Source organism: Mirounga leonina, unplaced genomic scaffold (assembly GCF_011800145.1).
Source record: "Mirounga leonina isolate KUSES-001 unplaced genomic scaffold, KU_Mleo_1.0 Mir_357, whole genome shotgun sequence".
Lineage (NCBI taxonomy): Eukaryota > Metazoa > Chordata > Mammalia > Carnivora > Phocidae > Mirounga > Mirounga leonina.
This window is the reverse complement of record NW_023270702.1, coordinates 5566717-5593189: the sequence shown is the minus strand read 5'-3', so window position 1 is coordinate 5593189 and position 26473 is coordinate 5566717. Positions and strand designations below refer to the sequence as shown.

The window sequence follows — 26473 nt, the reverse complement described above, 5'->3', positions numbered from 1 at the left end:
AACCACAATGAGATTATCACCTTGCACTGTCAGAATGGCTGCAATCAAAAAGACTTGTTATTTCCTAATAACAAGTGTTGGCAAGGATATAGAGAAAAAGGATCCCTAGTGTACTGCTGGTAGGAATGTAAATTGGTACAGCCAATGTGGAAAACAGGATGGAAGTTCCTCAAAAAATTAAAAATAGAAATACCATATGATCAGTAATTCCACTACAGAGTGTTACCCAAAAAAATTGAAAACATTAATTTGAAAAGATATGGGGAGGGAATGAAGGAGGGAGGGAGGGAAAGAAAGAAAGAAAAAGAAAATAAAAAAGAAAGAAATATTGTGAATAGACAGTTTACACTTAGAGTATACCCTTGTGTATTAGTTTCCTATATTGCTCCTGTAAAAGACTACCACAAACAACACAGATTTATGATTTATACACTGGAGATCAGAAGTTAAAAATCAGTCTGACTGGACAAAAGTAAAGGTGTTGTGAGGGCTTATTCCTTATGGAGGCTCTGAAGGGAAAAATCCATTTCCTCTTTGCCAACTTCTTGAGGCCATATGTATTCTTTTGTCTGTGGCCCCTTCATCTTTAACACCCACTGCATAATGTTGTCACATCTCTTTCTACTTCCTTCCTCTAAACTCATGCTCCTTCTGATAAGGTTACTTGTGATTATATTGGGTCCTCCTGGATAATTCATGATGATCTGTCCATCTCAAGATCCTCAACTTAATCACATTTCAAGGTTCTTTTGTCTATAGTGGAACATATTCATAGGTTCTGAGGCTTAGGATGTATATATCCTTGGGGCTCCTTATTTAACCTACCACACTTAAGTAGTATTTTGTTAAGGATCTTATGTCTATGTTCATGAGAAATACTGGGTTTTAATTTTCATATATTTTTCTCAGATTTTTGTATCAGAGTTATACTGGGTTATATCAGGTTTACTTAAGGTTATAGTCTTAAAACAAGTGGGAGTATTCTCTCTTTTTCTGTCTTCAGAATGAATTTGTGCAAGATTGTTAGAAATTCTTTAAATATTTTATAAGTTTCACCAATGAAACCATCTCTATCTGTAGTTTTCTTTGTGGGAAAATTAACTTCTTTAGGGGCACCTAGGTGGCTCATTCATTCCGTGTCTTCCTTCATCTCCGGTCATGATCCCAGCGTCCTGGGATCGAGCCCTGCGTCCAGCTCCTGCTCTGCAGGGAGCCTGCTTCTCCCTCTCCCACTCCCCCTGCTTGTGTTCCCTCTCTCACTGTGTCTCTCTCTGTCAAATAAATAAATAAAATCTTTAGAAAAAAAAAAGAATTAACTTCTTTAAAGATATGTGACTGCACGGTTGTCCTGTTTCTTCTTGTGTCAAGTTATGTTTGTGGTAAACTGTGCTTTCTAAGGAATTTATCTATTTTATTTGCTTTCAAATTTGCTGGTATTTAATTGTTCATAATATTATATTGTTATGGTTTTACTGTCTGATATATCTGTAGTAATATCTCCTTTCATTCCATATACTTATAATTTGCTCATCTTTATCTTGATCATTCTGCTGGGGTTTATCAATGGCACTAATATTTCCTTGTTAATTTAACTTAACTTTTATTATTGTTTTTCTGGGTTTTTTTCTTTCTTTCTTTCTTTTTTTTTTTTTGTCTTAACTCTTCTGTCATCTGTCTTCTTTGGGTTTAATGTGCCCTCTCTTTCTTGCTACTTAAAGACCAAACTTAGAGTACTGATTTTATAACTTTCATCTTTTCTAATGTAACTGCCCCTAAGTACTTCTTTTGAGGCATACAACAAATTTTGTTATACTGTCTTTTCATTATTATTGCTTTAAGAATAATTACTGATTTCCCTTGTAATGTTTTTTAGTCAAAAAATACTTTTTGGTCGAAATTTCAATTTTAAAAAGTTGTTGAAACTTTATGTGACCCCTGTTACCTATCTTGTTAAACTTTAATGTGCATATTAAAATCATGTTTATTTAAATTTTTTGAGTGTAGTGCTTTTTAAATGTCAAATAAGTCAACAATAATGTTTGGGTCTTCTTTACCCTAACTAGGCTTTTCCTCTCTTTGTTCTATAAATTACTGGAGGGAAGTATTAAACTCTCTAGCTATTATTACAGATTTATCTATTTCAACCTTAATTCTATCAGTTTTTGCTTTTATATTTTGAAGCTCTCTTATGAAATGCATAATACACTTAGGATTGTTATGTCATCTTGACGGATGAACTTTTTATCATTATGAAATGTGCCTCTTTATCTCAGTAATACTTCCTGTCTTAGAGTCTGTTTAGTGTGATATTAATATAATCACATGAACTTTCTCGTGCTTGGTTCTTACATAGTATTTTTTCTGTATTTTATTTTCAACCCATCTGTGACTTTAAGTATTTAAATTTAGAAATATTTAAAATATATACTTATATTCTGTTACTTTAAATTTAACTATTTTATATTTAAAATATTTTAAATATATTACTTTCAGACATATAGTTGTCTAGACATATAGTTAGACATATAATTGAGGCATATAATTATTTGCTGTTTATCCAGTCTTAAATTTTACTCCTTTTAAATAGAGTGTTTAGTCCGCATGTCTTTAATATGGTTGGGCATATTTCTAATTGTCCCATTTGCTTGTGTTTCTCTTCTTCCTTTTCTGACTTATGTTAACTAAATAATTTTGACATTTCATTTTAATACCTTTGTTGACTTTTTATTTTGCATTTTAAATTGCTTTTGGTTATTGCTCTAGGGCCTATGATCTGTGTCCTTGACCTACCATAGTTTACACAGAGTTAACATTGTACAGTTTTATAGAAAATGTAAAAACTTTGCAATAGTGTAATTCCATTTACTTTCCATATTTTCTGGTGTTGTTTTAATATATTTTACATCTACATTTGTAATAAACTTCATGATAAACTGTTGTTATTCTGATTTAAAATAGCTAGTTACTTTTTAACCATATTAAAAGAAGTTAAAAGATCATTTTTTTGTATTTTACCACCATATTTTTCCATTATCAGTGCTCTTCATTCCTTCTTGTAGATTTGTGTTTCCTCTTTATTTTTGGGTTTTAGAAGATTGACTGTGTTGTCCTCATTATAGTTCTTTTTTTTTTTTATCTTGCTTTTAAGACCTTTCAGTAAATTTCCACTTCAAATAATGTATTTTACTGTTCTAGTATTTCAATTTTTTTATTGTTTGCAATTCTCTGTCCATTCACTTTATAGTATTTTCCTTTAAGTCATTGAACATATTTATAGCAATTACTTTGAAGTCTTATCTAATAATTCCAATTCTGAATCATCTTATAGATCTATTTGTATGAACTTCTTTTTCTTGATTATAGATCACATTTTTCTGCTTTGCATGTGTAGTTATTGTTTATTATACAGTGGATATTGATAAAGATACATTGAAAGGTAGCTGGAAAAATCATCTTCCTTTAAATAGTGCTGAGTTTTGTTTTGCTAGACAGTTAAATAACTGGTGGGTCCTTTTGTTCATATTAATTTTTTTATTTATTAAGGTGGGTCTCTTAATATTTTACTTAGTCCAAGAATGTGGCATGTCAAGGTCCTTAGCTGAATGAATACCCAAGGTGTTCAGTGGGAACCACACCCTGACTGGGCCACCTCTCCAACACTCTCAGCAATTACTCATCTTTATGATGCCTCAGCACTTAATACCAAACTTCGAACATAGTAAGAACTCACTTTTAGTTCAATTCAATTAAACAAACAGGGTGGCCTTTATGGACCAACAGTGGCACAGAGGAACATTATTTAAACCAAAACCTAAGTTTGTACATTTTTAATTCTCCTACAGTAAGCTTCATTTCTAAAGCAAAATTATGAATAGAAAATTTGGGCAATGTAAATAATCTCTATAATAGCCATGAATCACTTAGGGTTTATAAAGCTTTTAAAATTTTCTATCTTGTATAAATATCACAGCTATGTTAAGTAGATTTTATTATTATCTCCATTTTGCTCTTGAAATAACTGATGCACGGTTATGTTATGGAATGCTCATTGTTATATAAGTTAGTAACTAGAATTTGGAGTCCAAATCTAGTACTTTTTACTATTACAGGGGAATATGTTATTTGTTTACAAAGTAGGTTTCCATATCAGCAGTTTCAAATAGTCCAATCTAGTATCTTCAGAAGTTTAGTTCTGACTTTCTAGGAAGCTCATTTTTAACTACAGTGATGACAATACCTGGTGTTAGATAAAAACCTGATGTTAGGTAAACTACTGGCCATTCCTTTTTTTTCTACATGTTAGTCCTTTCTCAGTGAACAGCAAATAAAAACTCAACTTCATAAAATTTTTAACTCATTTTAAATATGAAACATTATCTCTACAATTTATCTGTTCTTATTTAAGCAAGCCATGTTTTACAGTAGTTTGGATATACAAAATTATTTACTTCCTATTCTTAGCAGTTTTCCTGGCTACTTAATTTTCTAGCTGCCTCACAGGGACAATTGTGAGCATATTATCTCAAACACAAGTTGGGTTGAAATAACCATACTGTTGTTAACTACAGATGAGGATTTCAGAGTTGGGAAGGAAATGGTTCAAATTATCCAATATGTTAAATGTCCTATGTAAATCAAGATATTCCAAAATAGCTTCAATGGCCCCTCTTGTCATATGATTGCAGGATTAGGAAAAAAATTATTTGCAAATCCAGTTTCTGTTTAATGTCCAATAATATGCAAGGGGATTTTTCTTAATGTTTTCTGGCAATGGAATTTGTTTTGCATGTGAATGAAAAGTTATGATTTGTTACCCTAGTCAAGAAATAAATATAATACAGAGATGACATGATTATACATTTTTAACTTCTTTCATTAGTTCTTTATTTTTTTTTTAAATTTTTAAAGATTTATTTATTTATTTGAGAGAGGGCATGTGGGGGTTGGGGGATAGAAGGGCAGAGGGAGAGAATCTTCAAGCAGAATCCCCACAGAGCACGGAGACCCGTGAGATCATGACCTGAGTCAGAGGCCTAAGTGACTAAGCCACCAGGAGCCCTATTAGTTCTTTAAAAAAACAAAAAACAAAACAAAAACAAAAAAATGAAAAAAACTCCATTGAGAAGTGCCCTTGGAGTTATCTACTCTGTTGTTTTTATTAATGTCACTTCTGTCACTGCTCTTTGGTTTGTTTAATTAACAGACTTTATTTGAGGGGACAACTTTAGATTACAGAAAAAATTGAACAGATAGTATAGCATTCCCATATTTCTCTACTACTCTGCTCATAATTTACCCTGTTTTTGACATCTTGCCTTAATGTGTCATATATGATAAAATTGTTGAATCAGTATTGTACATTATTATTAACTAAGGTCCATTAACTAAGTTTACATTAAGATTCACTCTTTGTTTTGAGCAATTCTGTGGGTTTTGACAAGTGAGTAATGTCATGTATTTACCACCGTAGTATTATACAGAGCAATTTCACCACCGAAAAAAAATCTGCTCTGCTGCAACTATACAGTCCTTCACCCCAATCTCCCCACCCCACTATCCCCTGGCAATCAGTGATTTTTTTTTTTTTTTACTGTCTTGATAGCCTTGCCTTTTCTAGAATGTCATATAGTTGGAATCATAGAGTATGTAGGCTTTTCAGACTTTTTCCTCTATGTCTGCTATGGCTTGATAGCCCATTACTTTTCATCACTAAAAAACATTCCAAGTTTTGGGAATTTGAAAGGTAGTAAAGACTATTTTTTTTAAAGGCAATCTCTTTCTAAATGGAAATCTACCAAGTGCAAAATAGAAATGTAACCTATATTTCAACTGGGTTTAAAACAAGAAAGCAGACTGAGATCTAAGACTAACGCTTTTTAAAATTCACTTCACCCCAGGTGAAGTGCCAGGATTTTTCATGCATTTTATAGATCTGGAAGCTTATAATATCTCTGAGTTCCTTCCGTGTGCTGAAATAATATTATTTATACCTCATAATGCTCCCAGGAATTAAGTAATATCCATATTTTATGATTGAGAAAAAAGAGGCAGAAAAATGAGTTTCGCCAGAGCTATATGACTTGTTAGTAATTGAGGTGAAATTTAAACCCAGATCATGCTGCCTCCCAGGTTAATGCTCTTTCCAGTGTGCCATTATTATACCACTTTCTAAGTAAATACCTTAAATGTCACTAGACCAAGAGCTAGATCAAAAGAGCAAGGCTTCAAGCCCACCACGCTAATCTCCTAAATTCACTCCCACCCCTTTTAAACCAGAGCCTTTAAAGTTTGAAACCTTTCCAATTAAGAATGGTAGGTTGTACACATATGTCTATTCCTACTCCCTTCTGAAACATCATTAAAGGGAAACGGTAAGGGAATAAAAAAAGTGTAATTCTAAGAACAAAGAGAATGTAAGAAGAACGTGAGTAGACAAGAAAACAACAAAAATTGAGAAGATAGAACACAATTACATCAATAGTAACTCACTTTATAAAAAATAAAGACAATTGAAACCTTTCTATAAAGGAGAATACTAGCAAGAAGCAAGCCAATTCTTGATGCAGAGCACCAGAAAGTCTCAGGAATTGAAAGTGAATGAAAATGAGGCAGAGGGGCGGAGCAAGATGGCAGAGGAGTAGGAGACCTGGATTTCGTCTGGTCTCAGGAATTCATCTGGATAGGGGTCAAACCATTCTGAACACCTACAAACACAATAGGAGATCGAATAAAAGAATAGCAACAACTCTGAACAGAAAAGCGACCACTTTCTGGAAGGTAGGATGTGCGGAGAAGTGAATCCGAGGCGATATTCGGGAGGATAGACAGCAGGGGAGGGGGCCTCCGTCAGCCACTTCTGGCAAGTGATAGAGCCGCGGAGCACAAAATCGGAACTTTTAGAAGTCAGCTCTGCTGAGGGACATCGCTCCAGTGGCTAAGCGGGGGGTGGAACCCTCATGGGACAGTGTGGTCTCAGGACCCTCAGGGTCACAGAAAGACCGGGGGTGCCTGAATGCACCAGAGCTCCCAGGTATCGGAGTGGGGAAGCCGGCTGCAGAGACGGAGCCGAGGCACGGGCTCTCAGCTTGGGGTGCCATAAACTGTGATCCACGGCACAGTCGGGCCACTGCTCCTCCAGCAGGGACCCAACAAGCAGCAGATCTGGGGAGACTCCCCTTCCTCTCCCGGGAGGAGAGGCGCGGGAGTGCACTGCAGGGATCTGCTGGGTTTGGAGACTCCACACGGGGTCATGTGCCAGAGATAGAAATGCTCGGTCACAGGCCGGGTGAGCACGGAGTGCGGCCAGAGACCAGGGAGACAGGAGCGATTGACTGCTTTTCTCTGGGGGCGCACAGAGGAGTGGGGCCCCAAGTTCTCGGCTCCTCCAGGGCAGAGATTGGGAGGCCGCCATTTTCACTCTCATCCTCCAAAGCTGTACCGAAAGCTTTCAGGGAACAAAAGCTCCCGAGAGCAAACCCAAACAGATTACTTAGCCTGGACCGGCAAAGACGGGGCAATTCCGCCTCCGGCAAAGACATTTGGGAACCTCGGCAACAGGCTCCTCCCCCAGAAGATCAGCGAGAACAGCCAGCCAAGACCAAGTTTACCGATCAATGAGAACGGCAGAACTCCAGCGCTAGGGGAATAATACACATAGAATCCATAGCTTTTTTACCATGATTCTTTAGTCTTTCAAAGTTAATTTTTTTTAACTTTTTTTTTTTTTTGAATTTTTCTTTTTCCCTTTTTCAACCAACATCTTATCAATCCCTTTATTAAAAAGCATTTTTATTTTTCATTTTTAGACTCATATTCTATCCCTTCATAGTAGTTTCCCTTATTTTTGGCATATATATATAAGTTGTTCTCTCTTTAAAATTTTGAGATACAGTTTCTCCTAACAGATCAAAATATATCCTAAATCTCTAGTGTATGGCTTTGTTCTACTCTCCTGCCTGATCACATATTCTCCCTTTTTTTTTCTTTTTTTTTTTTAAATCCTCTTCTTTCTTTTTTCAAACAACTTCTTATCAATTCCTTTTATAAAATTTTTTATATTTTCATCTTTACTGTCATATTCCATCCCTTCATCATATCAACCCTTATTTTTATACATATATAAGTTTTTCTTTCTTTAAAATTTTGGGAGGCACTTTCTTCTAACAGACCAAAATACACCCAAAATCTAGTGTGTGCCACTGATCTATGCACCAGCCTGATCATATCTGATCATATTCTGGTTTTTTTGTTTTGTTCTGTTTCTGTTTGTTTTTATCTTTTTCCTTTTTTTTTTTCTTTTTCTTTTTTCTTTCTTTCCCTTTCTTTTCCCCCAGCTTCAGGTCTTTTCTGATTTGTTTAGAGTATATTTTCTGGGGACGTTGTTACCCTGTTAGCATTTTGTTCTCTCATTCATCTGTTCTCCTCTGGACAAAATGACAAGATGGAAAAACTCACCTCAACAAAAAGAACAAGAGGTAGTACTGACTGCCAGGGACCTACTCAATACGGACATTAGTACGATGTTGGATCTAGAGTTCAGAATCATGACTTTAAAGATACTAGCCGGGATTGAAAAAAGCATGCAAGTTATTAGAGAAACCCTTTCTGGAGAAATAAAAGAACTAAAATCTAACCAAGTTGAAATCAAAAAGGCTATTAATGAGGTGCAATCAAAAAGGGGGTGCTAACTGCTAGAATAAATGAGGCAGGAGAGAGAATTAGTAATATAGAAGACCAAATGATGGAAAATAAAGAAGCTGAGAAAAAGAGAGATAAACAACTACTGGATCACAAGGGCAGAATTGGAGAGATAAGCAATACCATAAGACGAAACAACATTAGAATAATTGGGATCCCAGAAGAAGAAGAAAGAGAGAGAGGGGCAGAAGGTATATTGGAGCAAATCATAGAAGAGAACTTCCCTAATCTGGAGAAGGAAACAGGCATCAAAATCCAGGAGGCATAGAGAACCCCTCTCAAAATCAATAAAAATAGGTCAACACCCTGACATCTAATAGTAAAACTTACAAGTCTCAGAGAAAGAGAAAATTCTGAAAGCAGCTCGGGACAAGAGATCTGTAACCTATAATGGTAGAAACATTAGACTGGGAACAGACCTATCCACAGAGACCTGGCAGGCCAGAAAGGACTGGCATGATATATTCAGAGCACTAAAGGAGAAAAATATGCAGCCAAGAATACTATATCCAGCTAGGCTGTCACTGAAAATAGAAGGAGAGAAAAAGCTTCCAGGACAAACAAAAACTAAAGGAATTTGCAAACACAAAACCAGCCCTACAAGAAAAATATTGAAAGGGGTCCTCTAAGCAAAGAGAGAGCCTAAAAGTAACAGACCAGAAAGGAACACAGACAATATACAGTAACAGTCACCTTCCAGGCAATACAATGGCACTAAATTCCTATCTTTCAATAGTTACCCTGAATGTAAATGGGCTAAATGCCCCAATCAAAAGACACAGGCTATCAGATTGGATTAAAAAACAAGATCCAGGGGCGCCTGGGTGGCTCAGTCGTTAAGCATCTGCCTTCGGCTCAGGTCATGATCCCAGGGTCCTGGGATCGAGCCCCGCATTGGGCTCCCTGCTCGGCGGGAAGCCTGCTTCTCCCTCTCCCACTCCCCCTGCTTGTGTTCCCTCTCAGGCTGTGTCTCTCTCTGTCAAATAATAAATAAAATCTTAAAAAAAAAAAAAAAAAAAACAAGATCCATCGATATGCTGTCTGCAAGAGACTCATTTTAGACCCAAAGACACCTCCAGAGTGAAAGTGAGGGGGTGGAAAACCATTTACCATGTTAATGGACACCAAAAGAAAGCTGTGGTGGCAATCCTTATATCAGACAAATTAGATTTTAAACCAAAGACTGTAATAAGAGATGAGGAAGGACACTATATCCTACTTAAAGGGTCTATCCAACAAGAAGATCTAGCAATTGTAAATATCCATGCCCCTAACATGGGAGCAGCCAATTATATAAGGCAATTAATAACAAAAGCAAAGAAACACATCGACAACAATACAATAATAGTGGGGGACTTTAACACCCTCCTCACTGAAATGGATAGATCATCTAAGCAAAAGATCAACAAGGAAATAAAGACGTTAAATGACACACTGGACCAAACGGACTTCACAGACATATTCAGAACATTCCATCCCAAAGCAACAGAATACACATTCTTCTCTAGTGCCCATGGAACATTCTCCAGAATAGATCACATCCTAGGTCACAAATCAGGTCTCAACTGGTACCAAAAGATTGGGATCATTCCCTGCCTATTTTCAGACCACAATGCTTTGAAACTAGAACTCAATCACAAGAGGAAAGTTGGAAAGAACTCAAATACATGGAGGCTAAAGAGCATCCTATGAAGGAATGAATGGGTCAACCAGGAAATTAAAGAAGAACTAAAAAAAATTCATGGAAACCAATGAAAATGAAAACACAACTGTTCAAAATCTTTGGGATGCAGCAAAGGCAGTCCTAAGAGGAAAGTATATAGCAATACAAACCTTTCTCAAGAAACAAGAAAGGTCTCAAGTACACAACCTAACCCTACACCTAAAGGAGCTGGAGAAAGAACAGCAAATAAAGCCTAAACCCAGCAGGAGAAGAGAAATAATAAAGATCAGAGCAGAAATCAATGAAATAGAAACCAAAAGAACAGCAGAACAGATCAACGAAACTAGGAGCTGGTTCTTTGAAAGAATTAACAAGATTGATAAACCCCTGGCCAGACTTATCAAAAAGAAAAGAGACAGATGTTGGCGGGGATGCAGAAAAAGGGGAACCCTCCTCCACTGTTGGTGGGAATACAAGCTGGTGCAGCCATTCTGGAAAACAGTATGGAGGTTCCTCAAAAAGTTGAAAATAGAGCTACCATACGATCCAGCAACTGCACTACTGGGTATTTACCCCAAAGATACAAATGTAGGGATCTGAAGGGGTATGTGCACCCCGATGTTTATAGCAGCGATGTCCACAATAGCCAAACTGTGGAAAGAGCCGAGATGTCCATCAACAGATGAATGGATAAAGAAGAGGTGGTATATATATACAATGGAATGTTATGCAGCCATCAAAAGAAATGAGATCTTGCCTTTTGCAATGATGTGGTTGGAACTGGAGGGTGTTATGCTGAGTGAAGTAAGTCAATCAGAGAAGGACTTGTATCATGTGACCTCATGATATGAGGAATTCTTAGTCTCAGGAAACAAACTGAGGGTTGCTGGAGTGGGGGGTGGGGTGGGACAGATGGGGTGGCTGGGTGATAGACATTGGGGAGGGTATGTGCTATGGTGAGCACTGAATTGTGCAAGACTGTTGAATCACAGATCTGTACCTCTGAAATAAATAATGCAGTATATGTTAAGAAAAAGAAAAGATATTAGGAGGGGAAGAATGAAGGGGGGAAATTGGAGGGGGAGATGAACCATGAGAGACGATGGACTCTGAAAAACAAACTGAGGGTTCTAGAGGGGAGGGGGGTGGGGGATGGGTTAGCCTGGTGATGGGTATTAAAGAGGGCATGCTCTGCATGGAGCACTGGGTGTTATGCACAAACAATGAATCATGGAACACTACATCAAAAACTAATGATGTAATGTATGGTGATTAACATAACAATAAAAAAATAACAGAGAAAAAAAAGAAAATGAGGCAGAAAAAAACCAGAGAAGAATGAGTTCAATGTATGCATAAAGAGTAGTTTCATTTCTCCCACCCCTGTAGATCTTTGCACCCACCTTGCTAGCGAACAGTCTACTCTCTGCCACCTAGCAGAACACTAGAAGATAGGGGAAGATCCAGGTTGTGTGGGCCTGAAGCCTAAACAACAAAGAAATGGCCCTCTCTAAGAAGATTACATTACATAACAAAATTAGGCCATTAAAAGAATATTGAGAATGAGTAAAGAGAGCATAACAAATTACAAAACAAAAATAACATTTTAATTATTAAATGTCAGATACCTCTATATTTTTTCCTTCTTTTTTGCTTCATACTCATTGATGATCTCATCACATGACAATAATTGTACATATTTTCTATACAAAAAATAGTTTTTCTATTGGCAGTTTTGGTTGAAATTTGTTTTTTATTATTGATAGTGGGAATACATAACCCATATGACTTTACACAGGTAATACCATCCTATTGTGGTCCTACAGATTTCTTTCCAACAAACACAAAAATGCTATTTTGTGAAATTCCTATCATAAGAGATAAAAAAAGTTAATGCAGTTATAACGTATATGTAATATTATCAATTATATTCCTAGAAGTATTCCTAGAGTATTTCTCTTTTGATCTGGCATCAATGAGAATCACATTCTCTGCTTACAACACTTTACGTGTTTAAAGTTTGGAAGAACTTTTAAGTCTGATTTTTGACTATGTATATTTCAACTATTTCTACTAACCATAAACTTCTGGTGCTGGGACATGTTGTATTGCATTACAACCTCTGCACCTGTATAGTGGGTGATGGGAGTATTTCAGGAAGTCATTTCTAGAGCAATAACTTTACTGTACCATCGAACAAAGCCAGAGACTAGTTAAAGTGGTAAGGACATGTTTTAATCAGTAATATACTGTTACAGTAAAGAAGATTCCAGCGTGAACAATTTGTACAGAGGTAACTGGGCATTTTAATGGGAGAATGAGGGAGTAGGTGGGGACTGGGGGTGAGGAGGTGCTCAAAAGATTCAGGGAAGTGAAAAATTACAAAAAGTGTGAAGGAGGGCACTGGTCCATGTGAAACTCATCTAGGTTTGCTAACTGGCACTTACTGAAGTTAGGTTTCTACCTTCCCACAGAGGTTGGGAGACAGAGACCCTATCTTCTAATGTTGCCTGGAACAAACAATAAATTATATTCGCAGCCCTGACTTTTCTCAAGCAGGTACTTAAAGGGGTGGGGGGGTGGATGGAACAGTCATCCTAGGGATGTGGCCTTGAACTGTTAAAGACTATCCTGGCATTTTCTTCAAGTGTTTATAAGCCAAAGTTGAGGCATAGTCAAGAAAGGGCTTAAAGGAATCTGGCTAGAATTTCATCAAGGAGAAAATTTTTTATCAATATCCTGAAGTGACTTCAAATCACAAAAATATATCCCATTAAACCAAACTAATTATTCCTAGTTTAGCTTATTCTTAGTTATATCTCAAAGTGTCCCCAGACACTATAATATTGCCTAACACAAGATGAAGTGTAATAGAGGGGAAAATGGTATAAAGACAGAAGTCTTCACTGTTTGTGGCTCAAATATCTTTACTTTTGCAAGTTTTACAAAAAAAAAAATGACCATGAGAACAGTAAATTTGGAGGAGTATTCTTTGGAGTAATAGAATCAAAGTATCTTGAAATTCAGAGTCAACAGCATAGCAGAGAGCAGAAGTGAGGGGATGTATGTAGTTAGAACGTCCAGAACTCTCCATGGGCAATGCTGGCAAAGATTAGTTTAGATGGATTAGAGAATTATTCTCTGGAGAGGTAGAATGTCCCCAGGAGGAGAAATACCTTACTTAGGGGCCTTCTAACAAATGACCGTGTCTCCAAGCTACCCAGTAGTGAATCTACCAGTCACCAACACTGCCCACATATACAAAACTTCCAATCTGATTTTTAATGCTGTTCTTTTAAATAGGTAGAGTCATAGATCGAAAATCTCCAACTAAAACACATAGACCAACACAAACTGAATAAAGGAATATCCTCAGAAAGATAATTATGAGAAGGTATTGCAACTATGACAAATCAATTTTTTTTTTAAGTAACAAAGAACAAAAAAGATTTACTGGAAATTAAAAATGATGTGGAAATGCAGTGAGCTTTCTAATAAAAGAGTTAGATGATAAAGCTTAGGAAAAGTCTCAGAGAGTAAAACCAAAATACAGATGAAAAGTAAGAAAAAAAGGCAAATTATTAGAAAACAAATTCAGGATGTTCAAGATTTTTTTTAAATAAGAGAGAAGAGGAAAAAAGAAAGAAATTACCACAGACGTCAAACAAGAACTTTCTCTGTTAGGTGAAGGATTACAAAAGGACCACCAAATAGCATAATGAAGTAACATATTTACATATATCCTTGTGATATTTCAGAACACCAGGGATCCTAAAAGTTTACAGAAAATGGGAAAATCACATGCAAATGATTTCAATTCAGAATCATATCAGACTTCTCAGAAGAAGACAATGGAGCACTATTTTGCCTAACTCTGAAGGGAAAAAATTCAACCCTAGAATGCTATGCCTACTCTATCAGTCAAGGGCAAAATAAATATATTAAAAGACATGGAAGATTTCAAAATGATTTGCCTTCTGTGCACCCTTTCACAGAAGCTGCTAGAAAATGCAGTCCGCCAAAATGTTGGAGTAAATCAAAAAATAGTAAATAATGTCTTGTCTCTCAAATTAGGGATCAAATATAGGGGAGAGCTGAAGGGAATTAGACGATAGTAAAGAGAAGTGCCAGGACAACAATTGTTCACTAGATCTTGGGAGCAGTTCAAAGCCATTGGAGCAAAAGTATAGAAGTCTTCAGGAGAGATGTATTTTCCACCTATTCTGGCCCAAATGAAATATGAGATGTGTTTTATTATTTTGGAAATAGTTCACTTTTTCTGAGAGATATGATAGTAATGGATGAGGATAAAGAAGTCAGGATTTAGAGAAGTTGTTTTTTTCAGAGTCACAAAGTTCTTTATGGAGCTTGGAATCAAACCTAAGAAACTATAATCTGGGGTACTACATGCTTCATTCACAATGCATTAATCAAAATTATAATGCAAAAGAAAAAAACAGTAGTGCCCTAGGATAAGAGATTACTTTATAAGAATAATTGCATATTTTGATGTACAGTTTACAAAGTACTTTTTGCATAATATTTTAGTTATGACAAAGGACTTTGGAAGGATTTTGAGATGGAGAGGTGACATAGGTCAAGTGAATGGAGAATGGGATATCTGCCAGTACTAATAATCAGGGTGGAATTGGGGTGGATGCCAGTAAATTCTCAAGATTCACTGGAAACCTTTTATGGTATTGGTAGGATGTTTTGGAAGCAGATACAACAGACTTTTCCATTGCTAGTGATTTAATGACTGAACTACAACCTCTGATCTGGATCATTGACTTGACTTCAAGCTTTTACTGGGTGACAAATGTGTCAGACTGATCTGAGCCCTGCAGATGCAAAACCTATGGTCTGAAATTCTTCCTTTGGAGATTAACAGTGTTAAATGAATCAACTTTGTTTTAAATGACAGGGTTTTCTCTCTTTAGCTTCAAATTTTTATCTTAACCATATTAATTGGAATTTTTCTAAAATGAATTGAGCATTTCTCTTCCTTCTTAAATGGATTAGAGAACCTATCTTGAACTTTAATTTTTCTTCTAGTTGGTGTCTAGGTTCCTCTCTTTGTGGAGTGTCAAGTTAATAGTGTTATAGAGCTTTTTAAAAAATACATTTCACTATATTTACCATTGCTCAAATCAATGGACCCTTTCTTTTTATCATTTTAACCAAGTGCATGCAATTTTTCTATATGTGAAACTTCACTTACACCTTTCTTCACTTAATTCAGTAAATTATTTTAAAAATTGAGAATTGATATTTTAATAAAATTTGCCCTATTTATTTTATATCTCCTTTGATAGGCAAAAATAAAACTTTTAGTATACTTTACTGGAAGTCATGGTGGAGTGAATCTTTTGCCTGTCCACTTCCAAATTCTAGCCTTCCCCTCCCCAACCTCTATTTTACTTTGAAAAATTGAACATATTATCAGAGTAAATGAGGCCAATTCTTAAATAAGATGTGTTATATTCCATGATGTTTAAATAATGATATACTGAAATATCCAAACATATCTACTGTGTATATATATATGTATGTACATATACGTATGTGTGTATATATGTAATACCAAATAAAATATACAAAAAATATATGTATATATATTCACATTTGTAAATGTATGTCTATATATAGGTATATAATAATATAAAATACTCCCACCATTGTAGTCATATATATGCTGATTAAAATCTACATTATATTTTCACTGACATCTTTTCTAATTGGTTATCATCTTAGCCATATTGGATGTATGCATTTAGGAAAGATTGTGTTTTTTACATGACATAGCAATTCAAATTCTAAATGTTTGCTTTTTTAAAAAAAATTCCTATCTAGAAATTGACATTGAACGCTGTGTGCGAGAATCAATCAACCTGTTTTGTTGGACTCCTAAAAGTGCTACTTACAGACAGCATGCTCAACCTCCAAAGCCAACTCCTGATAGCAGTGGAGTCAGAAGTTCAACACCTTTTTTCTCCACTGAGTGTCCAGATCCTCCAAAAACAGATTTGGTATGTATCTGCAGATTTAATTTACAAACTCTGAAGGAAGACTTGTTAAAAATGTACTGTAGCATAATTATTGCTCATAATAATGTTATCACTTATGTCCTTTTAATATAACTATTTTCTAATATATGATTGTATTTATGCAACTTTAGAAAACCTTTATGTCTATTTAGTTTTACAGTTAAGAAGATTGTTCTATATATTCCTTCAGGTAGCAAGCTTCACATTTTGTCTATGTAATTGTAGTATCTCAACTTGTCATATGCTAAAAGAATTACAGAAGCAAAGGAAGAATTACAAAAATAGAGAAAGACAAGGGTGCCTCAGTGGCTCAGTTGGTTAAGTGTCTGCCTTAGGCTCAGGTCATAATCCCAGGATCCTTACATATTCTCTATACAGGTCCCCTTATCAGATATATGATTTGTACTTATTATCTCCCATTCTATGCATTATCTTTCTACTTTCTTGATAATGTCCTTTGAAGCACATAGTTTTTAATGTTGATGATGTCCAATTTATGAGTTGTTGTTCTCTTGCAACTTTCAAGGTTCTCTGTTTTTGGTTTTTGACAGTTTGAGTATGGTGTATCTAAATGTGGATTTTTTTTCTTTATCCTAGTTGGAGTTAATTGAGCTTCTTGGATGTGTAGATTGTTTTACAGTGTATTTTAGAAGTTTTCAACCATTGTTTTTTCAGATGTTTTTTTCTGTCCCTTTCTCTCTCTTCTCTTCTTCTGCAATTCTCATTATCTATTTATGGCTGTGGTTGATAATGTCCCAGAGTTGCGTAGGCTCTGTTCATTTTTATACATTCTTTTTTCTTCCTGCTCCTTAAACTGGATAATTTCACTTGACCTATCTTTATGTTCACTGATCATTATTCTACCAATTCATATCTGCTTTTAAGCCCCTCTAGTGAATTTTTCACTTTATTGTATTTATCGTACTTTTCAACTCCATAATTTCTATTTGATTCATTTTCCTTAATTCTCTTTAGTAGTATTCTATATTTGATGAGACATTGGTCCTTAATTTCTTTAGACATGGTTTCTTTTAGTTCTTGGAACATATTTAAAGGAGCTGATTTAGAGTCTTTGTCTAGCAAGTCCAACATCTCATAATTGTTTTTGTTGAGAACTTTACCTTTTAAATAATAGAATATGGCAACTCTGGAAATCAGATTCTGTCCCCACCACAGGGGGTTTTGTTGCTGTTTGTTATGATGGTGGTGGTTGTTATTTATTTAGTGGCTTTTCTGAACTAAACCTGTATAGTTTATATTCTTTGTCAGCTATGATCACTGCTTAGTTATCTTAATGGTCAGCTAATTTTTAGACAGAGATATCCTTAAGTTTCTGTACTCAAAAGATATCCTTAAGTTTCTGTACTCAGTAAGTCTTCCAGCCTTTGGTGAAGAGCTCTGTGTGCATGTTGGGGCACATATTTAACATTTCAGGCAGCAGTCTATATTGCCTTAGCCTTTGCTTCCTGCTTGTTCAGAACCTTGAGGTAAGCCACAGATGAGAGATTAAGGCTTTCTCAGGTCTAGAAGAGCATGCAAACAGTCTTACATATGCGTGGATAGCCTTCTAAATTCCCAGGAACATGTTGGAGCTTTTAAAGCCCCATGTAGACATCGCCTTCTTCAGCTTTTAACCTTAATTTTAAACTTTTATTGTTAGCTTCTTATTTACTCCAGTTGTTATGGTTATGGCCTCCTCCAACAACTGCAATATTAAACAATCACTGATGACTGTTTCTGACAAATAATAAATGTTTTTGACAAAAAAAGACTGCTTGAGACAGCTCTGAATCAGGTCCAATAAAGACAACCACTGTGAAGAAAGGTTTTTTAGAGAACTGGCAGACAAGTCAAATAATCACAATTCCCTGAAATGGTTCTTCTGGGGAGCTCTAAAACATTCTGCCCCTTCCAGAGATTGCTGGCCTGCTGGTTTATGGAACTGTTGGTTTCAAGCTGATGGTGGAGCTGAGAAGAGGGAAATGAGAGTAGGGCAAATTAAAACAAAGCTCACATTCTTACTAAGATTCAGCTGATTCTCTTAAATATGCACTCCTCAGATTGCCATGGATTTCTTTTTTAATTTCCATAGTTCTGAAAACGTTTATTTTGATAATCTTTGCCAGTGGTCTCATTGTTTTTCTGGAGGAGCAGTTTTTATGACATTTTTATTCTGCCATTCTCACTGATGTCAGTCATATTCTATGCTATTTGTCTACTGCATTCTAATTCTTGAATGAAACAAAATGGTTGGGATATTGTTGATTTTTAAAGATCAGAAAAGAATATTAACAGTTCAAAAAATATGAGACTTTCATTTTGTGATAAAGTCAACTTTACCTAGGAAAAATTGCTTTTTATTTTAAACTTGAGGAAGTTTAAATAAATACTTTCCCCTACATCCTTCAGTGAAATGAGATTTTTGTTTAAATGGTTTAATAGCTTGAATCTGACAAAATCCAAATTCCTTTTTGTATTCCTAATGATGGTAAGTCAATTCACTAAAGCTTTGTGATACAAGACAAACTTTTGTATGTACTCTTAAATCAGATATGTTATCCCTAACAACAGCAATACTAAGAAATGGAAGAGAAAAATATACTACATTATTTACATGAAATGTTCTATCTGAAGAATATTCAAGGTTTAGTTCACTTTTCTTTAGAACTTGTTTTATTTCTTTTTTTTTTTTTTAAGATTTTATTTATTTATTTGACAGAGAGATAGCGAGAGCAGGAACACAAGCAGGGGGAGTGGGAGAGGGAGAAGCAGGCTTCCTGCCGAGCAGGGAGCCCGATGTGGGACTCGATCCCAGGACCCTGGGATCATGACCTGAGCCGAAGGCAGACGCTTAACGACTGAGCCACCCAGGCACCCTGTTTTATTTCTTTTTATATGTTTCAACCATAAGGGAAAATATAATGAATGGCATAAAAACCAACACATTATTTTTTCAATATTATTTTTGAATACATACTACAAAACAGACATTGTTGTAGTTGCTGGAAATATAACAATGGGGTAAAAAAAGTACCTGTCCTCATAGAATCTCCATTTAATGGAGGATATACAGACAATAAGAAAAAAAAAAATAAACACTTGGTGTGTTACTTGGGAATAAGTGCCACTGAGGAAAATAAAGAATAATAAGGGAGATAGAGAATGTCAAGGATGAGGAGTTGGTAGAACATTAAAGCATTACTATTTTATATGAGGGACTCAAAGAAAGTCAAGCTGATAATGAGACATTTAAGAAGAGAACCTAAAGGAAGTGAGAGAATGAGCTGTATAGATTTCTTGAGGAAAAATGTTCCATCTTGCAAGTGCAATGATGGTAACATACTTTGTAGGGGACCAGTAAGGAGACTATGTATAGAATGGAATGAGTGAAGAGGGGAGTAGAAAGTAATAAACTTAGAGCAATATCAATGGGTGAGATCTTGTATAAACCTTAGGACTTTGACTTTATGCCAAATGAGATGAGAAGCTATTGTAAGGTTTTGAGCAGAATGGTGACATGATCTGACTTACATGTGAAAAGATTATTTTGGCTACTACATGGAAAGGAGACTATAGAAGGACAAAGGCAAAACAGAGACTAAGGAGAAAGTATGGTGGTTTGGACCCAAGGGTCTAACAGTGGAGGTGATGATAAGTAGATATATTTTGAAAACAAATCTAACAGATGCTGCTGACTGATTGAATGTGAGATATAAAAGAGAGAGGAATCGAGGATAACTCCATAGTTTTTGACCTAGGCTAGAAGGATGGTGTTTTGGTGTTTTCATTTACTGATTAAAGAAGACCATAGAAGGAGGTAGAAATTAATTTGAACATGTGGATTTAACAATTGTTAGTTGTCCATAATGAAGAATAAATATATTATATTATTAGTTTTATGCATTATAGCTTTTATGCTATTATGTTTTCTAGTTAATTATTACTGGTATAATAGAAAGATTATTATGTATTTAAGATTCATTTTATCCTTAGCAAACTTGTTTGATCTTCTGTTTTTAAGAGGCTTTATTTTTAAGAACAGTTTTAGGTTTACAGCAAAATTGAGCAGTAAGCTCAGAGATTTCCTACATACTCCCTGCTCCTACACATGCATAGCCTCCCTCATTATCAATATCCTCCACGGAGTGGTACATTTGTTACAACTAATAAACTTACATTGACAATAATTATTATCACTCAAAGTCCATAGTTTACATTAGGGTTCACTCTTGGTGGTGTACATTATCTGGGTTTGAACATATATATGACATGTATGCATCATTTTGGTATACAGAGTAGTTCCACTGCCGTAAAAATCCACTATGTTCTACCTATTCATCCTGCCCTCTCTCCCAAACACTAAGAACACAGATCTTTTTACTATTTCCATAGTTTTTCCTTTTCCAGAATGTCACAGAGTTGGAATCATATAGTATATAGCCTTTTCAGATTGACTTTTCACTTGATAATATGTATTTAAGTTTCCTCTGTGTCTTTTCATGTCTTAATAGCTCATTTTTTAGTGCTGAATAGTGGTTCATTGTCTGGATGTACCAGTTTTTTAACCATTCACCTACTGAAGGACATCTTAGTTCTTCTAAATTTTAGCAATTATAAATAAAGCTTCTTTAACATCCATGTGCAATTTTTGTGTAGACCAAAGTCTTTAACTCCTTTGAGTAAATACCAAGTATTTTGAATTTGATTCTCTTTTTAAATCTATTAGATTGTGGATTCTCTTGGATGTTTAAGAAGCTAATGCAATCATATAAATATATATAAAATATCTTTCTAGTTACAACTTTTATGATTACATCTTTGATTTTTTTTTTTTTTGTCCTATTGCATTGGACAAGACCTCTAGTATAAAATAAACTAGAAGTTATGAGAGTGGATAGATTTGTTTGTACCTAAATTTCATGAAAATGCTTCTAGTTTCACAACTAGGTTTGATGTTTTTGATAAATACTCTATTTGGATGATGGGTAATTTTTTATACAGAAATTTTTCCCTTTCTTTTTTCTCTTAGTTGAGTGATTATCATGAATGAGTGTTGAATTTTACCAAATACTTATTCAACTGGAAAGGATTGATTAGTATCCATTTTCTTCCTTTAATATGATAATGTGTAACATCATTAAAATTTCTGATACTAAGTGGTCCTTGCATCCCTGACATCGACTCTACTAGGTCACTACAAAAAAAAATACTGACTATATTTGATTTGCTAGTATTTACTAATAGTGAATTTCTGCATCTGTGTTCATAGGTGAAATAAATTTATAATTTTCTTATCTGTCCTTGTCAATCTTTCTGTATGTCCTTGTCAGTCTTTTCTTGTATTTCTCAGGGCTGCCTGGGTGGCTCAGTCGGTTAAGCATCTGCCTTTGCTCAGGTTATGATCCCAGGGTCCTGGGATCAAGCCCCAGGGCAGACTCCCTGCTCAGTGGGGAGTCTGTTTCTCCCTTTCCCTCTCCACCTCCCCCCACTTGTGTGCATTCTTTCTCTCTCAAATAAATAAATAAAATCTTTAAAAAAGAAAAAAGATTGCATTTCTCTTTCCCTTTTTCTACTGTCCAGTCATTTTGTATAAGAGGAATTATCTGTTTCTTGTAGATTGAGTAAAACTTTTTTATTTTATTTTATTTTATTATGTTATGTTAGTCACCATACAATACATCATTTGTTTTTGATGTGGTGATCCATGATTCATTGTTTTTGTATAACACCCAGTGCTCCATGCAGTATGTGCCTTCCTTAATACCTATCACTGGGCTAACCCATCCCCCCACGCCCCTCCCCTCTAAAACCCTCAATTTGTTTCTCAGAGTCCATAGTCTCTCATGGTTCATCTCTCGCTCCAATTTCCCCCCCTTCATTTTTCCCTTCCTTCTCCTAATGTCCTTATGTTCCACAAATAAGTGAAACCATATGATAATTGACTTTCTCTGCTTGACTTATTTCGCTTAGCATAATCTCCTCCAGTCCCATCCATGTTGATGTAAAAGTTGGGTATTCATCCTTTCTGATGGCTGAGTAATATTCCATTGTATATATGGACCACATCTTCTTTATCCATTCATCTGTTGAAGGGCATCTCAGCTGTTTCCACAGTTTGGCTATTGTGGACATTGCTGCTATGAACATTGGGGTGCATATGGCCCTTCTTTTCACTACCCAGTAGTGCAATTGCTGGGTCATAGGGTAGCTCTATTTTTAAATTTTTGAGGAACCTCCACACTGTTTTCCAAAGTGGCTGTACCAACTTGCATTCCCACCAACAGTGTAAGAGGGTTCCCCTTTCTCCACAACCTCTCCAACATTTGTTGTTTCTTGCCTTGTCAATTTTTGCCATTCTAACTGGTGTAAGGTGGTATCTCAATGTGGTTTTAATTTGAATTTCCCTGATGGCTAATGATGATGAACATTTGTCTGTAAAACCATCTGAGCCTATTGTCTTTTAACTAGGGAGATATTTGATCATTCTTAAGTCAATTATTGTAACTTTATGGGTTTCTTAAAATTATCCATTTAAATACCATACCTATTTATCAGAATTCTTTTTTAAAGTAATCTATTTTGTCAGAATTTTATATTTATAGAATTCTTTATTCAAAATATTTTAATTTTTTTTTTTACATTTTACCTGAAATTTTGTCCCCCTTTTCTATCCTTCTGTTTATTGGAGCCTTCTTGGTTCAGATTTAAATGTTTAATATAATAAAAAGCAGATACAAAAGAATATATGCACATATTATATATCCATGTCAAATTCTAAACAGATAAAAAATGGCTTTTTAAAATTGAAACATAGGGCGCCTGGGTGGCTCAGTTGGTTAAGCGACTGCCTTCGGCTCAGGTCATGATCCTAGAGTCCCTGGATCGAGTCCCGCATCGGGCTCCCTGCTCAGTGGGGAGCCTGCTTCTGCCTCTGACCCTCCCTATCATGTGCTCGCTCTCTCTCATTCTCTCTGTCTCAAATAAATTTAAAAAAAAAATTAAAATTGAAACATAAACTGCACTCTGACTAGTAGACTACAAGCTTGGAAACAGCTGTGAGAGGAGAACTCTAATTAACATTAATTTATACACACATCTATCATATTTATTCCCTGAAGTAGACCCTTTGTAGTAGAAAAAGCATGAGGTTTGCTGTTACATAGACTTGGTTTTAAATTTCACCCTGCTCCTTTGGTTTTATAATCTTATAATCTTTATAACTGTTCTAGTTTCCTGTTTGTAAAAGCAGGCCTAATTATAATAATTCCTACCTTGCAGAATTGTTTTAAGAATGATATATGTAAAGTACCTAGTTCAGTGTCTAATACGTGATTAGCACTCAAAAATGGTAAAATTATTATTACATGTTTAATAATTAAAGATTAAAGGTTTCAACTTTGAAAACCACCCAAGAATTTTACGACAGTCTTCTGTATCTAAATAATATGTACAAAAGAAGAGATATCCTGGTATTCCATTTCTGCTCAGCTATGCTAACTTTATTACTATCACTTTACATTTAGAAGTCACTACAAACAGTAAGAGGAGTAAGGGAGAAGAAGACTGGCTCTCCAAAGAAGGAATCTTTCTGGCAGTTTTACTTCAGTAATTTAAGTTTAAGATTTCACTTTGACATTTACTTCTTAGTTTTAATACTATTTTGATCTGGAAACTACTAGAGAATTGCCAAAAGAATTATTTCATCTAGTGCCAATGTCTTTCCCATCAGCTTTTCCTTAAATAGCTAAGATTCTGCTTCACGATTCCAACCACAGCTTATTAGTTTAAAAAATATATAGGTAGATAAATTTATGTGTAAATATATATATGTATTTGTATAAAAGTATATATATATAAAGATATGTAACTGACAATAGAATGAAATGCATTTATTAAAACAATATATTTTGAAATTCCTACTTATAATAGATAAATGAACTAGTAGGTTGAAAATAGATGGATTAGTGACATGTTATGTTGAAGATTAGCTTAAGCTATAGGGAATTGGGATGGGGAGAGGAATGGGAAAGGAATGGAAAATTACACACTCAAGGGAACATTTAAGGTTTGAAAAATATGTACTGTGCATTAAATTAATAATTTTCTTTATTGGGGAAAATTTTTGTGATACAAGCTATGAAAGTTAATCTCGACGATTATTTTCTCTGCTATAGAGGGACAATACGTATGTAGTGATTCTCAATTTGTAACAAAACTTCTGTCTCTCACCACCAAAGTCTCTGTAGGGTATGTGGATAATTTATGTAACTACCAATGTCCTTTACCGACCTTTTCTTCTTATCCTTTCCCTAGTCTGCATTTTAAAAGAGCAAATTTCATTCTTTAGTTGTTCTTTGGTCTTTATTTTCAGTATGTCCATGCTTAACGATGTACACCCAAGTGAGAGTGAAGCATGGTTGAACCAAGCTGAATCTTTTTTTTTCCTTGCCTTATTCTGAGATGAATTATTTACCAAGGCTCTGCTGTGCTCATATAATATGTATAAATATATATATTTATGCCCCCTCTATTCAGGTAAATGTTTAAACATTAAGTGGAATGATTGGAAGGGGAGTCACCATTATAACTTAGTGCTTTGACTGTAAGATTTGGGGAAGGTGTGAAATTCTTAGAATTCTTCCATTGAGATATTTGGCCATGCCTCATCACCACCATTGAATTGTTGATGAATTTATTTAAAAAAGAGTTACTAATTCAGTCTCAAGATTAAAAAGCAATAGGATTACATGTGCAATTTTTCAACTCTTCAAGAAATTTATAGACGTACTAAAGAAAAAGTATATCAGAGACATTAGGTCTCTTGAATCCAGTAGAACTATTGTGAATGTGAGTGACTGTGTGTTTTCAAAGGTCACTTTTATCATTTAATTTGTTGTTTTCTGTTTGGTTACATATACTTTTTTTTGTCAGATTTAGATTATTTTTGAGAGTACACAGCATCACCACAGTGAAAGCTACTATATTGTACTTTTACCTACTGTCTTCCATTGTCATTTTGAGATTCAAAATATCATAGAATCAGCAGCTTTTACAAAATAGATCTAAGTCCAGTTCTTCTTAAGTCTTCATATTACTACCACCTACATGTGATGAAAAGACATTCCTGTTGCTGTATCTGTATAATACTTATTGGACAGATGTTATTTTTAAGATATTGTTATACATCTGTACTCAGAAATAAATCTGTTCAAGTGATCATTATGCCTTGACCAAAAAAAAAAAAAAAGACCACATTGTAGGGGTGCCTGGGTGGCTCAGTCATTGGGCGACTGCCTTCGGCTCAGGTCATGATCCCAGGGTCCTCGGATCAAGCCCCGCATCAGGCTCCCTGCTCCACAGGAAGCCTGCTTCTTCCTCTCCCACTCCCCCTGCTTGTGTTTCCTCTCTTGCTGTGTCTCTTTCTGTCAAATAAATAAATAAAATCTTAAAAAAAAAAAAAGGACCACATTTTAGGCCACAAGTAAATTTCAATAAATTTTAAGAAGTGGAAATAACACAGACAACATTCCTCAGATCATTATTTAGTGAAACTGGAAGGTAATAAAAATAAAAATAACTTCTTACAACTTAGAAATTAAAAATAAACCAAAAAAAATTGAACAAGTTCTTAATTCTTCAGATAAGGAAGAAATTCCAAATGAAAATTCTAGAGTATCTAGAAAATAATATGAGAACCCTACATATCAGAATGTATGAGGTACAGCTAAAGTGGGCATTTTTCTTAACATATGCATAATGCTTTACACAGACTAGGTATTTATCAGTTGTCCTTATCAACTCATTTTATTTCAATCAGCCTTTGAAAAATAGGGTTTATGTAAGTAAAGGACATCAAGAATTCCCTTTTCATCACCATGAGCACTCTCAAACCACTCTAATAAAAGGTGTATGGAAAATAAAAATAATATTGCATATTTATCTAATTTTACTTATTCTTTCTAATGCATACTGAACTTTGATAAAGAGCCCATTCACCAGAATAGGTCACATTTCCTCTGCTAACAAGAGAATTTGCAACACATGGAGTTCTACTGTTAATGTTCTG

General features: G+C 35.1%; 1 protein-coding gene across 4 annotated transcripts in view; it reads left to right on the top strand.

Moving 5' to 3' along the window:
• TBCK (TBC1 domain containing kinase) overlaps positions 1-26473 on the top strand; it is a 227149-nt gene that overhangs the window by 133480 nt on the left and 67196 nt on the right. For all 4 annotated transcript variants that reach the window (XM_035030232.1, XM_035030235.1, XM_035030233.1 and 1 more), the window contains one exon: positions 16214-16389. In XM_035030232.1, the coding sequence (XP_034886123.1) occupies positions 16214-16389 (176 nt within the window). The remainder of the gene's footprint in view (positions 1-16213; positions 16390-26473) is intronic.